Here is a 12,500-nt window from a genome sequence, read left to right as displayed (position 1 = left end):
CACACACACACACACACACACACACACACACACACTTTGTGTTTAAAGAACCTGGATCCTGATTCTGATTGGTGGTTGGTGAAGTCTTACCTGGAGGCTCCGTAACGAGGAGCCCTGGCAGGAGGGTGGTGGTGGTGGTGGTGGTGAGGGGGAGCGTAGGGGTCATAGGTCAAAGCTCCAGGTGATGGGGGAGGCGGGGGGCGAGGGTGACCTGTGGGCTGGAAGCGGGGGGGTAGGGGAGAGGGGGCGGGGCCTCCGTATGAGGCTGGAGGGGGCATCAAAAGCTCTGCCCCCTTCACTCCACCGCTGCCGCGAGACTTCCTGAAGTAACGATGTCGCTGATGACGCTGACCACGCGAGTCCAAGTCTGAGAGACACGACAACAAGTCAGGAAGCAAGTCAGGAGGCGTGACAACAAGTCAGGAGGCGTGACAACAAGTCAGGAGGCGTGACAACAAGTCAGGAGGCGTGACAACAAGTCAGGAGGCGTGACAACAAGTCAGGAGGCGTGACAACAAGTCAGGAGGCGTAACAACAAGTCAGGAGGCGTAACAACAAGTCAGGAGGCGTGACAACAAGTCAGGAGGCGTGACAACAAGTCAGGAGGCGTGACAACAAGTCAGGAGGCGTGACAACAAGTCAGGAGGCGTAACAACAAGTCAGGAGGCGTGACAACAAGTCAGGAGGCGTGACAACAAGTCAGGAGGCGTGACAACAAGTCAGGAGGCGTTACAACAAGTCAGGAGGCGTTACAACAAGTCAGGAAGCAAGTCAGGAGGCGTGACAACAAGTCAGGAGGCGTGACAACAAGTCAGGAGGCGTGACAACAAGTCAGGAAGCAAGTCAGGAGGCGTTACAACAAGTCAGGAGGCGTGACAACAAGTCAGGAGGCGTTACAACAAGTCAGGAGGCGTGACAACAAGTCAGGAGGCGTGACAACAAGTCATGGTTTGAAACTGATGTGTGAACGTACCCAGGTCTCCTTTTCTGGAGGGAGCAGCCACGTTCCAGGCTGGGACCGGATTCACAGGTTTCAGGTCAGTCAGAGGAACCAAGTGTCTAAAAAACACAGAGGGAGAGTCAGTGATTTGTCCTCACAGGTCAACTATCCTGTCCTTTTCAGTATCAGGACATGTGCATTACTTTTCTCCCAGCTCCTCGATGAAGACAGTAACAGCTGATGAGTGAGTTCCTACTTCCTGGATGAAGGCATTGTAGTACTTCCCCTTTGGCTCCAGACGCACCTGAAACACAGAGGAGGAGATTCACCAATTATAAACTCTATTCAGTCTGAGGAAAGCATCCTCCATGTCTCCACAACAGCCCGTCTGACTGACATACAGCCCGTCCGACTGACAAACAGCCCGTCCGACTGACAAACAGCCCGTCTGACTGACATACAGCCCGTCTGACTGACAAACAGCCCGTCTGACTGACATACAGCCCGTCTGACTGACATACAGCCCGTCTGACTGACAAACAGCCCGTCTGACTGACATACAGCCCGTCTGACTGACAAACAGCCCATCTGACTGACATACAGCCCGTCTGACTGACATACAGCCCGTCCGACTGACAAACAGCCCGTCTGACTGACATACAGCCCGTCTGACTGACAAACAGCCCGTCTGACTGACAAACAGCCCGTCTGACTGACAAACAGCCCGTCCGACTGACAAACAGCCCGTCTGACTGACAAACAGCCCGTCTGACTGACATACAGCCCGTCTGACTGACAAACAGCCCGTCTGACTGACATACAGCCCGTCTGACTGACATACAGCCCGTCTGACTGACAAACAGCCCGTCTGACTGACATACAGCCCGTCTGACTGACAAACAGCCCATCTGACTGACATACAGCCCGTCTGACTGACATACAGCCCGTCCGACTGACAAACAGCCCGTCTGACTGACATACAGCCCGTCTGACTGACAAACAGCCCGTCTGACTGACAAACAGCCCGTCTGACTGACATACGCAACAAGCGCAGTACCATGTCTGACTGACAAACAGCCCATCTGTCAGACAAACAGCCCGTCTGACTGACATACAGCCCGTCTGACTGACAAACAGCCCGTCTGACTGACAAACAGCCCGTCTGTATGACAAACAGCCCGTCTGACTGACATACAGCCCGTCTGACTGACATACAGCCCGTCCGACTGACATACAGCCCGTCTGACTGACAAACAGCCCGTCCGACTGACATACAGCCCATCTGACTGACATACGCAACAAGCGCAGTACCATGTCTGACTGACAAACAGCCCATCTGTCAGACAAACAGCCCGTCTGACTGACATACAGCCCGTCTGACTGACAAACAGCCCGTCTGACTGACATACGCAACAAGCGCAGTACCATGTCTGACTGACAAACAGCCCATCTGTCAGACAAACAGCCCGTCTGACTGACAAACAGCCCGTCTGACTGACAAACAGCCCGTCTGACTGACAAACAGCCCATCTGTCAGACAAACAGCCCGTCTGACTGACAAACAGCCCGTCTGACTGACAAACAGCCCGTCTGACTGACAAACAGCCCGTCTGACTGACAAACAGCCCGTCTGTATGACAAACAGCCCGTCTGTATGACAAACAGCCCGTCTGTATGACAAACAGCCCGTCTGTATGACAAACAGCCCGTCTGTATGACAAACAGCCCGTCTGTATGACAAACAGCCCGTCTGACTGACAAACAGCCCGTCTGTATGACAAACAGCCCGTCTGACTGACATACAGCCCGTGTTGTTCAGAAAGTTCAGTCAGGAAGTTGGCGATCCACGGACAGGTCGGCACTGTGAGCTGGGTGAGGTTCACTAACTAACTAACTTCAGGCTCAAAGAGAACCGGTGAAAAAAGTTCTGCAGAGGACTGTCCGATGTTTAATAGTTCTTCAGTGGTGAAAGAAACCAGAGAAGGGGAGCAAAAAACTACAAAAATAAAGAAAAACGCAACAAGCGCAGTACCATGGCAACCATCCGCGGCGCCATCGTAGCACGTCACTTGATCGTATGATACAGTGTTAATGTATTTGAAAAGAAACTGACGTGGTCTGTGTTTTGAGGAGATTGGTTACCTGACATTTGTCTCCCAGGAAGTACTGCCTTCCTGCAAACACCATGTAGTCTGTCTTCTGCATCTCTGACACACACACACACACACACACACACACACACACACACACACACACACACACACACACACACACACACACACACACACGATATTTATTCAGTGAGATTTGGACGTGTGTTTAGTGTGTATCACGATGCCTGTGTTACCTTTGCAGGTGTCCTGCCACACATCAAACTCAAGGTTCCTGTACACCTCCCCATCCAGAGACTTCATCACCTTATATGGAAGAGACAGTCTGGAGGGGGGCGGGGCCTCTGCAGAGGACTGACCAATAAAAACAACAGTCAGAGGCTTCCTCATGTTAACACTGATTCATGCAGTCAGGAGGACAGAAACCCTCCATAGCTCACCTTTGTCTCGTCTGTCACAGCTCGCAGTTTGTCCTCTGAAGCCCCGCCCACCTCTGGCTCCTCCCTGCAGAATAAAACAAACATTACAGGTTACCATTAGTTCTTTAGTTTTACTTTTCAGTCTTTGTCATGAAAGCTGACGTGTCCACGTCGTACAGTCTCATCTCCTTCCGACCCTGATGCTCCACCTCTTCCTGAACACATCTGTCCTTCCTGTGTTGGTCTGTCTACATCTAACTCGTCCTCATCAATCTATTGTTCCCACACTCATCACTCGTCTGTCTGTTCTGTGGGTTCCTGCCACGTCATTTATTCCTCCATGTGTTGACTAACGTCAGGTGTCCTCCCATCTGTGATTTAATGTCCGTCCTTCATCAAATGTTGACCGTGTCAGTCACATGTCCTGAAGGACTACTTTAGTCCTTCATGTCACAGTCCTCCCTTGGTGCTTCAGTCCATCCTGATGAGACGCTCCATTTACCTCTGATGTCAGAGCTGCGAATGATTTGTTTTCTTAGCTAACAGCAGGCGGGAACAACACACTGATCGTATCGAGCGCACACGTCACCATCAGTGTGACACACAAAGTTCATAACTCAAGTAATACACAGCGTCTTTGTGCGTGTACCTGTGACCTCGGTCTTCAGGTGTATCGTATCCGATATCCACATCACTGCACATCGATGGGCTGTTTCTATAGCGACGACCTCCAACCCTGAAGGTCTCCATGGCCTGACAGAGCTCCGCCTCCTCTAACCCGAAAACCTGAGTGTAGAGCAGCTCGTACAGCAGAGCTGCACGCGCACACAGTAAAATGTTGTACTGTTCCTTTAAATCCTTCACTCTCTGCAATCGACAAATCAGTGCTCAGTACTCACACTGACAGAGGGCGGCGGACGCGGGGTAACTCCTCGGGTAAACAATGTCATAGTTACCGTTGATGGAGCAACACAGCGTCACCTAGGAAACAACAGAGGATCACAGAGTTTAAAGTCCTGAATCGGATCATCTCTGGTCCTGATGATGTCATCGACTGATGACATCATCAGATCAGCAGAAAAGAGGTCGATGATGAAGTCAGTTAGGCAGCGAAACGTGAACGACGGTGAGAAACGTCGATTCTCAAAGCGATGATAAAGATGTGAACAAACCTTGTCCACAAAGTCGTCCTCCGATATCACTGTGGCCGGTTTCCCCGGGTAACGGTAGATCAGGAAACAGCGCCTGAAGTCAGAGAGCGTTTCTATTGGAGCTGAAGACTCTTAAAGCGACACGACATCACCGACATGTAAACACTGAACGTGTTCAAGATCAGCTGACTCAGATCAGGTGTGCTCACCTGTACAGCTGAGACAGAGCCTTGATCTCCACCTGACCCACTGTCTCCTGTTGACACACAGACACACACACACACACAGTCACACCTGTACACAGGTAACACCCAGGAGGGTTAAAGGTCACAGCGGCTCACCTTTGGGTCCTCCAGACGCTCCAAGTATTTCTCAAAGGAACCTTCAACAAACTGAAACACAAAAACACACACACACACACACACACACACACACACACTGAGAACGGCTGTGGCTCAGTGGTAGAGCGGGTCGTCTCTCGACCAGGTCACAGGTTCGATCCCAACTCCCTACATTTAACTCTGAGAACACCTGTGCTGCAGGTGAGAACAGCAACAGTCAGTCCAACATTTAGTCAGTGGTTACAAGTTAACAGGTCAGTTAGTTAGCTAGTTAGTAAGGAGTTAAGTCAGTTAGAACTTGAGCTAGTCTTTCTATAGATTACTGTTAATTAATGTTAGTTAGTTCAAAATCTTATTAGTTAGTTGTGTTAGTTGAGAAAAGCTCCAGCTGCATCAGAGTAAGTTTAATATGTTATGTTCCTCAGCTGGTTAATCAGTGTGTCAGTGAGTCTGTTCAGCAGGTCAATCTGTGAGTTAGTTAGTCTGTGAGTTAGTTAGTCTGTGAGTTAGTTAGTTAGTCTGTGAGTTAGTTAGTTAGTCTGTGAGTTAGTTAGTCTGTGAGTTAGTTAGTCTGTGAGTTAGTTAGTCTGTGAGTTAGTTAGTCTGTGAGTTAGTTAGTCTGTGAGTTAGTTAGTCTGTGAGTTAGTTAGTTAGTCTGTGAGTTAGTTAGTTAGCCTGTGAGTTAGTTAGTCTGTGAGTTAGTTAGTTAGTCTGTGAGTTAGTTAGTTAGTCTGTGAGTTAGTTAGTTAGTCTGTGAGTTAGTCTGTGAGTTAGTTAGTCTGTGAGTTAGTTAGTCTGTGAGTTAGTTAGTCTGTGAGTTAGTTAGTCTGTGAGTTAGTTAGTCTGTGAGTTAGTTAGTCTGTGAGTTAGTTAGTTAGTCTGTGAGTTAGTTAGTTAGGCTGTGAGTTAGTTAGTTAGTCTGTGAGTTAGTTAGTTAGTCTGTGAGTTAGTTAGGCTGTGAGTTAGTTAGGCTGTGAGTTAGTTAGGCTGTGAGTTAGTTAGGCTGTGAGTTAGTTAGGCTGTGAGTTAGTCTGTGAGTTAGTTAGGCTGTGAGTTAGTTAGGCTGTGAGTTAGTCTGTGAGTTAGTTAGGCTGTGAGTTAGTCTGTGAGTTAGTTAGTCTGTGAGTTAGTTAGGCTGTGAGTTAGTCTGTGAGTTAGTTAGGCTGTGAGTTAGTTAGTTAGTCTGTGAGTTAGTTAGTTAGTCTGTGAGTTAGTTAGTCTGTGAGTTAGTTAGGCTGTGAGTTAGTTAGTCTGTGAGTTAGTTAGTTAGTCTGTGAGTTAGTTAGGCTGTGAGTTAGTTAGTCTGTGAGTTAGTTAGTCTGTGAGTTAGTTAGGCTGTGAGTTAGTTAGTCTGTGAGTTAGTTAGTTAGTCTGTGAGTTAGTTAGGCTGTGAGTTAGTTAGGCTGTGAGTTAGTTAGTCTGTGAGTTAGTTAGGCTGTGAGTTAGTCTGTGAGTTAGTTAGGCTGTGAGTTAGTCTGTGAGTTAGTTAGGCTGTGAGTTAGTCTGTGAGTTAGTTAGTCTGTGAGTTAGTTAGTCTGTGAGTTAGTTAGGCTGTGAGTTAGTCTGTGAGTTAGTTAGGCTGTGAGTTAGTTAGTTAGTCTGTGAGTTAGTTAGGCTGTGAGTTAGTTAGTTAGTCTGTGAGTTAGTTAGTTAGTCTGTGAGTTAGTTAGGCTGTGAGTTAGTTAGGCTGTGAGTTAGTTAGGCTGTGAGTTAGTCTGTGAGTTAGTTAGTCTGTGAGTTAGTTAGGCTGTGAGTTAGTTAGGCTGTGAGTTAGTCTGTGAGTTAGTTAGGCTGTGAGTTAGTTAGTCTGAGTTAGTCTGTGAGTTAGTTAGTCTGTGAGTTAGTTAGGCTGTGAGTTAGTTAGTCTGTGAGTTAGTTAGGCTGTGAGTTAGTCTGTGAGTTAGTTAGGCTGTGAGTTAGTTAGGCTGTGAGTTAGTTAGTCTGTGAGTTAGTTAGTCTGTGAGTTAGTTAGTCTGAGTTAGTTGGTTAGTTAGTTAGTCTGTGAGTTAGTTAGTCTGTGAGTTAGTTAGTCTGTGAGTTAGTCTGTGAGTTAGTTAGTCTGTGAGTTAGTTAGTCTGTGAGTTAGTCTGAGTTAGTTAGGCTGTGAGTTAGTTGGTTAGTTAGTTAGTCTGTGAGTTAGTTAGGCTGTGAGTTAGTTAGTCTGTGAGTTAGTTAGGCTGTGAGTTAGTTAGGCTGTGAGTTAGTTAGTTAGTCTGTGAGTTAGTTAGTCTGTGAGTTAGTTAGTCTGTGAGTTAGTTAGTCTGTGAGTTAGTTAGTCTGTGAGTTAGTTAGGCTGTGAGTTAGTTAGTCTGTGAGTTAGTTAGTCTGTGAGTTAGTTAGGCTGTGAGTTAGTTAGGCTGTGAGTTAGTTAGTCTGTGAGTTAGTTAGTCTGTGAGTTAGTTAGGCTGTGAGTTAGTTAGTTAGTCTGTGAGTTAGTTAGTCTGTGAGTTAGTTAGGCTGTGAGTTAGTTAGGCTGTGAGTTAGTTAGGCTGTGAGTTAGTTAGTTAGTCTGTGAGTTAGTTAGGCTGTGAGTTAGTTGGTTAGTTAGTTAGTCTGTGAGTTAGTTAGTCTGTGAGTTAGTTAGGCTGTGAGTTAGTTAGGCTGTGAGTTAGTTGGTTAGTTAGTTAGTCTGTGAGTTAGTTAGGCTGTGAGTTAGTTAGTTAGTCTGTGAGTTAGTTAGGCTGTGAGTTAGTTAGTCTGTGAGTTAGTTGGTTAGTTAGTTAGTCTGTGAGTTAGTTAGGCTGTGAGTTAGTTAGTTAGTTAGTTAGGCTGTGAGTTAGTTAGTCTGTGAGGTAGTTAGTCTGTGAGTTGGTTGGTTGGTTATTTAGTTAGTAAGTCAGCTGTTTTAGTTGTCAGTGACTCACAGGTTCAAAGTTGCTTCTGTTGGCTCTCATGAAATCTGCGCAGTCCTGACGGATCCTCTGATGGTAGTTCTGAGAATAATACAACTACACACACACACACACACACACACACACACACACACACACACAGGTTACAACGTAATCGTTGTATCGGTAGAAAATCGTTGAAAACAATTAAAATAAGTTTAATTCTTTAAGTTAGTGAGTTTATGATATTAATCAGGACGTGTGAGCGGCTTGTTGTCGTGGCGTTTTCCCCCAGACAGGGTGAGCCAGACCCAGGACAGGGCGAGCCAGACCCAGGACAGGGCGAGCCAGACCCAGGACAGGGCGAGCCAGACCCAGGACAGGGCGAGCCAGACCCAGGACAGGGTGAGCAAGACCCAGGACAGGGCGAGCAAGACCCAGGACAGGGCGAGCCAGACCCAGGACAGGGCGAGCCAGACCCAGGACAGGGTGAGCCAGACCCAGGACAGGGTGAGCCAGACCCAGAACAGGGTGAGGCAGACCCAGGACAGGGCGAGCAAGACCCAGGACAGGGTGAGCCAGACCCAGGACAGGGTGAGCCAGACCCATGACAGGGTGAGCCAGACCCAGGACACGGCGAGCCAGACCCAGGACAGGGCGAGCCAGACCCAGGACAGGGTGAGCCAGACCCAGGACAGGGTGAGCCAGACCCAGGACAGGGCGAGCCAGACCCAGGACAGGGCGAGCCAGACCCAGGACAGGGTGAGCCAGACCCAGGACAGGGTGAGCCAGACCCAGGACAGGGATAGCCAGACCCAGGATAGATTCGTGTTCTTTAAGGAGTTCTTGCAGAGTTTGACAAACTGATTTCTGAAGGTTGGGTTTGGACCTGAAGGTTTGGTTTGGACCTGAAGGTTTTGTTTAGACCTGAAGGTTTGGTTTGGACCTGAAGGTTGGGTTTGGACCTGAAGGTTTGGTTTGGACCTGAAGGTTTTGTTTAGACCTGAAGGTTTGGTTTGGACCTGAAGGTTGGGTTTGGACCTGAAGGTTGGGTTTGGACCTGAAGGTTTGGTTTGGACCTGAAGGTTTTGTTTAGACCTGAAGGTTTGGTTTGGACCTGAAGGTTGGGTTTGGACCTGAAGGTTTGGTTTGGACCTGAAGGTTTTGTTTAGACCTGAAGGTTTGGTTTGGACCTGAAGGTTGGGTTTGGACCTGAAGGTTGGGTTTGGACCTGAAGGTTTGGTTTGGACCTGAAGGTTTTGTTTAGACCTGAAGGTTTGGTTTGGACCTGAAGGTTGGGTTTGGACCTGAAGGCTGGGTTTGGACCTGAAGGTTTGGTTTGGACGGTTTGGACGGTTTGGACCGTCCGTACAGAACTGAAAGCGGAACGGCGGGAAAAGTGAGGCGTTAGCTGCGCGTGCACACACACAATTACATGGTTCCTGCAGCTCTTCATAATGAAATATAATCAACACTAGTTTGTTTATTATGTTGATGTTTACCTATCATTTGGCCCCGCCCACAAAAACTGTCATCATCTGGACTGTTGCTTAGCAACACAAACTTTTTCCAACATTTTTGCTACTTAGAGCGTGTGTGTGTGTGTGTGTGTGTGTGTGTGTGTGTGTGTGTGTCCTGATGAGACTGTCCATGGATGGTTGCCATGGTATCACACAGGTGACAGACAGACTCATATTAAGCCCTTCAGTGGTTAGTCACACTGTGGGGTCAGAACTGGATCTTCAATCACCTGCAGTCAGAACACCTGTGTGAAAATAACACTTAGCTTGGAGAGGGGAGGGGCCTGTTTCCATGGTAACGGGGTCAGATTTATCTGAGTATGTTATTATTGATACCTGACATGTTGAGAAGGAAATGTGACTTCAGGTGTCCTGTCCTGTCCTGTCCTGTCTGACCCCCCACCCCTCTGACCTCTGACCTCTGACCCTTGACCCTGTGCCCCCCTCCCCCTCTCTGAAGTTAGCCCTCCCCCCCCGGCTCACCTGCTCTGACACGGCTCGGAACAGGCTAGACGCGTCCCGGGCCACCATCTTCCGGTAGAGTCCCAGACTGCTCAGGTACTCGTCCATGTTGACGAAGTACTTCTTCAGACCTTTCTGCATCCCGGAGCCGGTAAACTAACGGACACAAAGAGCGGACAAAGTGTGCTTGGACCGGTGCCGAGCTCCGCTCACCGACAGGTGGCTTTAATCACGTCTGATCAGCGCGCGACGCCTCAAAGGAGAGGAGGCGTTCAGGGACGAAGCGAGGGTCCGAAATCACATGTTTCAAAAGTGTCATCTGACATTTAAGAAGATTCAAATGTTTGAGGGACATCTGAGAATAAACTGTTTACCAAAAAATGTCTTCACCAACGTCTCCTTATTGGTCAACCCTCCCTTTTTTAGTCAATTTATTTCAAGACAGACAAGAAGCAGAAGTCATCTATCACTGAAAATACAAAGAAACATTTGTTAAGATTTATGCTGAAAGAAAGTGACCTGTAAAAACTTCCTTTAAAGGTCTAATACTCTGTCAAATCCTCTCCTCCATGTCCCTCTAACATGTGTCTCTAGTCTGTCTACAAACCCTCCAATGATGAGAAAAGTCCGTCCTCTCCGTCTTCTGCCTGCTCCAACAGGCTGTTTGGAGATGTTCCCTTCATGACATCACAAAGGGCAGTACATTAAGCTCCCAGAATGCAGACCTGCTGGTACCTACAGTCTCTAAACTACAGGAGGTAGAGTCTGCAGTTATCAGACCTGCTGGTACCTACAGTCTCTAAACTACAGGAGGTAGAGTCTGCAGTTATCAGACCTGCTGGTACCTACAGTCTCTAAACTACAGGAGGTAGAGTCTGCAGTTATCAGACCTGCTGGTACCTACAGTCTCTAAACTACAGGTGGTAGAGTCTGCAGTTATCAGACCTGCTGGTACCTACAGTCTCTAAACTACAGGAGGTAGAGTCTGCAGTTATCAGACCTGCTGGTACCTACAGTCTCTAAACTACAGGAGGTAGAGTCTGCAGTTATCAGACCTGCTGGTACCTACAGTCTCTAAACTACAGGTGGTAGAGTCTGCAGTTATCAGACCTGCTGGTACCTACAGTCTCTAAACTACAGGAGGTAGAGTCTGCAGTTATCAGACCTGCTGGTACCTACAGTCTCTAAACTACAGGAGGTAGAGTCTGCAGTTATCAGACCTGCTGGTACCTACAGTCTCTAAACTACAGGAGGTAGAGTCTGCAGTTATCAGACCTGCTGGTACCTACAGTCTCTAAACTACAGGTGGTAGAGTCTGCAGTTATCAGACCTGCTGGTACCTACAGTCTCTAAACTACAGGAGGTAGAGTCTGCAGTTATCAGACCTGCTGGTACCTACAGTCTTTAAACTACAGGAGGTAGAGTCTGCAGTTATCAGACCTGCTGGTACCTACAGTCTCTAAATGTCCTACAGGAGGTAGAGTCTGCAGTTATCAGACCTGCTGGTACCTACAGTCTCTAAACTACAGGAGGTAGAGTCTGCAGTTATCAGACCTGCTGGTACCTACAGTCTCTAAACTACAGGAGGTAGAGTCTGCAGTTATCAGACCTGCTGGTACCTACAGTCTCTAAACTACAGGTGGTAGAGTCTGCAGTTATCAGACCTGCTGGTACCTACAGTCTCTAAACTACAGGTGGTAGAGTCTGCAGTTATCAGACCTGCTGGTACCTACAGTCTCTAAACTACAGGAGGTAGAGTCTGCAGTTATCAGACCTGCTGGTACCTACAGTCTCTAAACTACAGGTGGTAGAGTCTGCAGTTATCAGGCTCCTTTGGAATCGTCTACCAGTCGGGGTCCGGGAGGCAGACACACTAGGTACTTTTAAGAATAGACTTCAAACTTTTCTTTTTGATAAATCTTATAGTTAGGGCTGGCTTAGGACCAGCTCATAGTTATGCTGCTATAGGTCTAGACTACCGGGGGAACTGGCACCAGGATCTCTTATCTCTCTCTCCCTCTTTCATATCTTATTACTGCTTGTCTCTATCTTTATATTCTAACCTCTCCTTTTGAGCTCTCTTAGGTTCCTTGGGACTGTTGGTGAGGATGGCCTGCCCCCCCCCCCCCCCCCCCCCCCAGGATGGCCTGCCCAAACCCCCCCCCCCCCAGGATGGCCTGCCCAAACCCCCCCCATCCCATCCCATCCTATCCTCTCCTTCTTTCTGCATCTCCTCCATCACATGTTAAAGCCCAGCTCAGTTTATCAGATGGCTGTTCATCATGATCCGGGTCTGCTGATGATGATGAGCATGTGTACCTGCTCTTTGTTAATGTGAACAGACCAACAGGAAGCTCCTCTACCTGCTCTTTGTTAATGTGAACAGACCAACAGGAAGCTCCTCTACCTGCTCTTTGTTAATGTGAACAGACCAACAGGAAGCTCCTCTACCTGCTCTTTGTTAATGTGAACAGACCAACAGGAAGCTCCTCTACCTGCTCTTTGTTAATGTGAACAGACAAACAGGAAGCTCCTCTACCTGCTCTTTGTTAATGTGAACAGACAAACAGGAAGCTCCTCTACCTGCTCTTTGTTAATGTGAACAGACAAACAGGAAGCTCCTCTACCTGCTCTTTGTTAATGTGAACAGACAAACAGGAAGCTCCTCTACCTGCTCTTTGTTAATGTGAACAGACAAACAGGAAGCTCCTCTACCTGCTCTTTG

General features: G+C 48.0%; 2 protein-coding genes across 4 annotated transcripts in view; one reads left to right on the top strand and one right to left on the bottom strand.

Annotated features, from left to right (window-relative positions):
- LOC306818255 (CSC1-like protein 2) overlaps positions 1-4,833 on the top strand; it is a 51,837-nt gene extending 47,004 nt beyond the window's left edge. Inside the window, exon 25 of the transcript XR_013778151.1 lies at positions 4,821-4,833. The gene's annotated coding sequence lies outside the window, so the exon portion shown is untranslated. The remainder of the gene's footprint in view (positions 1-4,820) is intronic.
- Positions 1-10,049, bottom strand: part of alg13 (ALG13 UDP-N-acetylglucosaminyltransferase subunit) — a gene marked incomplete at its 3' end in the record, with an annotated part of 15,692 nt that extends 5,643 nt beyond the window's left edge. For 2 of the 3 annotated variants that reach the window (XM_079335616.1, XM_079335617.1), the window contains exons 1-13: positions 9,797-10,048; positions 7,827-7,910; positions 4,963-5,013; positions 4,831-4,877; positions 4,643-4,715; positions 4,370-4,451; positions 4,120-4,285; positions 3,492-3,555; positions 3,288-3,405; positions 3,083-3,147; positions 1,144-1,244; positions 974-1,059; positions 91-367 (exon numbers count right to left, since the gene is read on the bottom strand). In XM_079335616.1, the coding sequence (XP_079191742.1) occupies positions 91-367; positions 974-1,059; positions 1,144-1,244; positions 3,083-3,147; positions 3,288-3,405; positions 3,492-3,555; positions 4,120-4,285; positions 4,370-4,451; positions 4,643-4,715; positions 4,831-4,877; positions 4,963-5,013; positions 7,827-7,910; positions 9,797-9,916 (1,334 nt within the window). In that variant the 5' untranslated portion in view covers positions 9,917-10,048. Of the gene's footprint in view, positions 1-90; positions 368-973; positions 1,060-1,143; positions 1,245-3,082; positions 3,148-3,287; positions 3,406-3,491; positions 3,556-4,119; positions 4,286-4,369; positions 4,452-4,642; positions 4,716-4,830; positions 4,878-4,962; positions 5,014-7,826; positions 7,911-9,796 lie in introns of all 3 variants that reach the window. The other variant, XM_079335618.1, reaches the window with a different exon arrangement.
- Between the last annotated feature and the right edge of the window lie 2,451 nt (positions 10,050-12,500).

Source organism: Symphodus melops (genome assembly GCF_947650265.1).
Source record: "Symphodus melops genome assembly, chromosome: 2".
NCBI lineage: Eukaryota > Metazoa > Chordata > Actinopteri > Labriformes > Labridae > Symphodus > Symphodus melops.
Note: the sequence above shows the minus strand (reverse complement) of the source record. Positions and strands in the feature narration are given on the sequence as shown.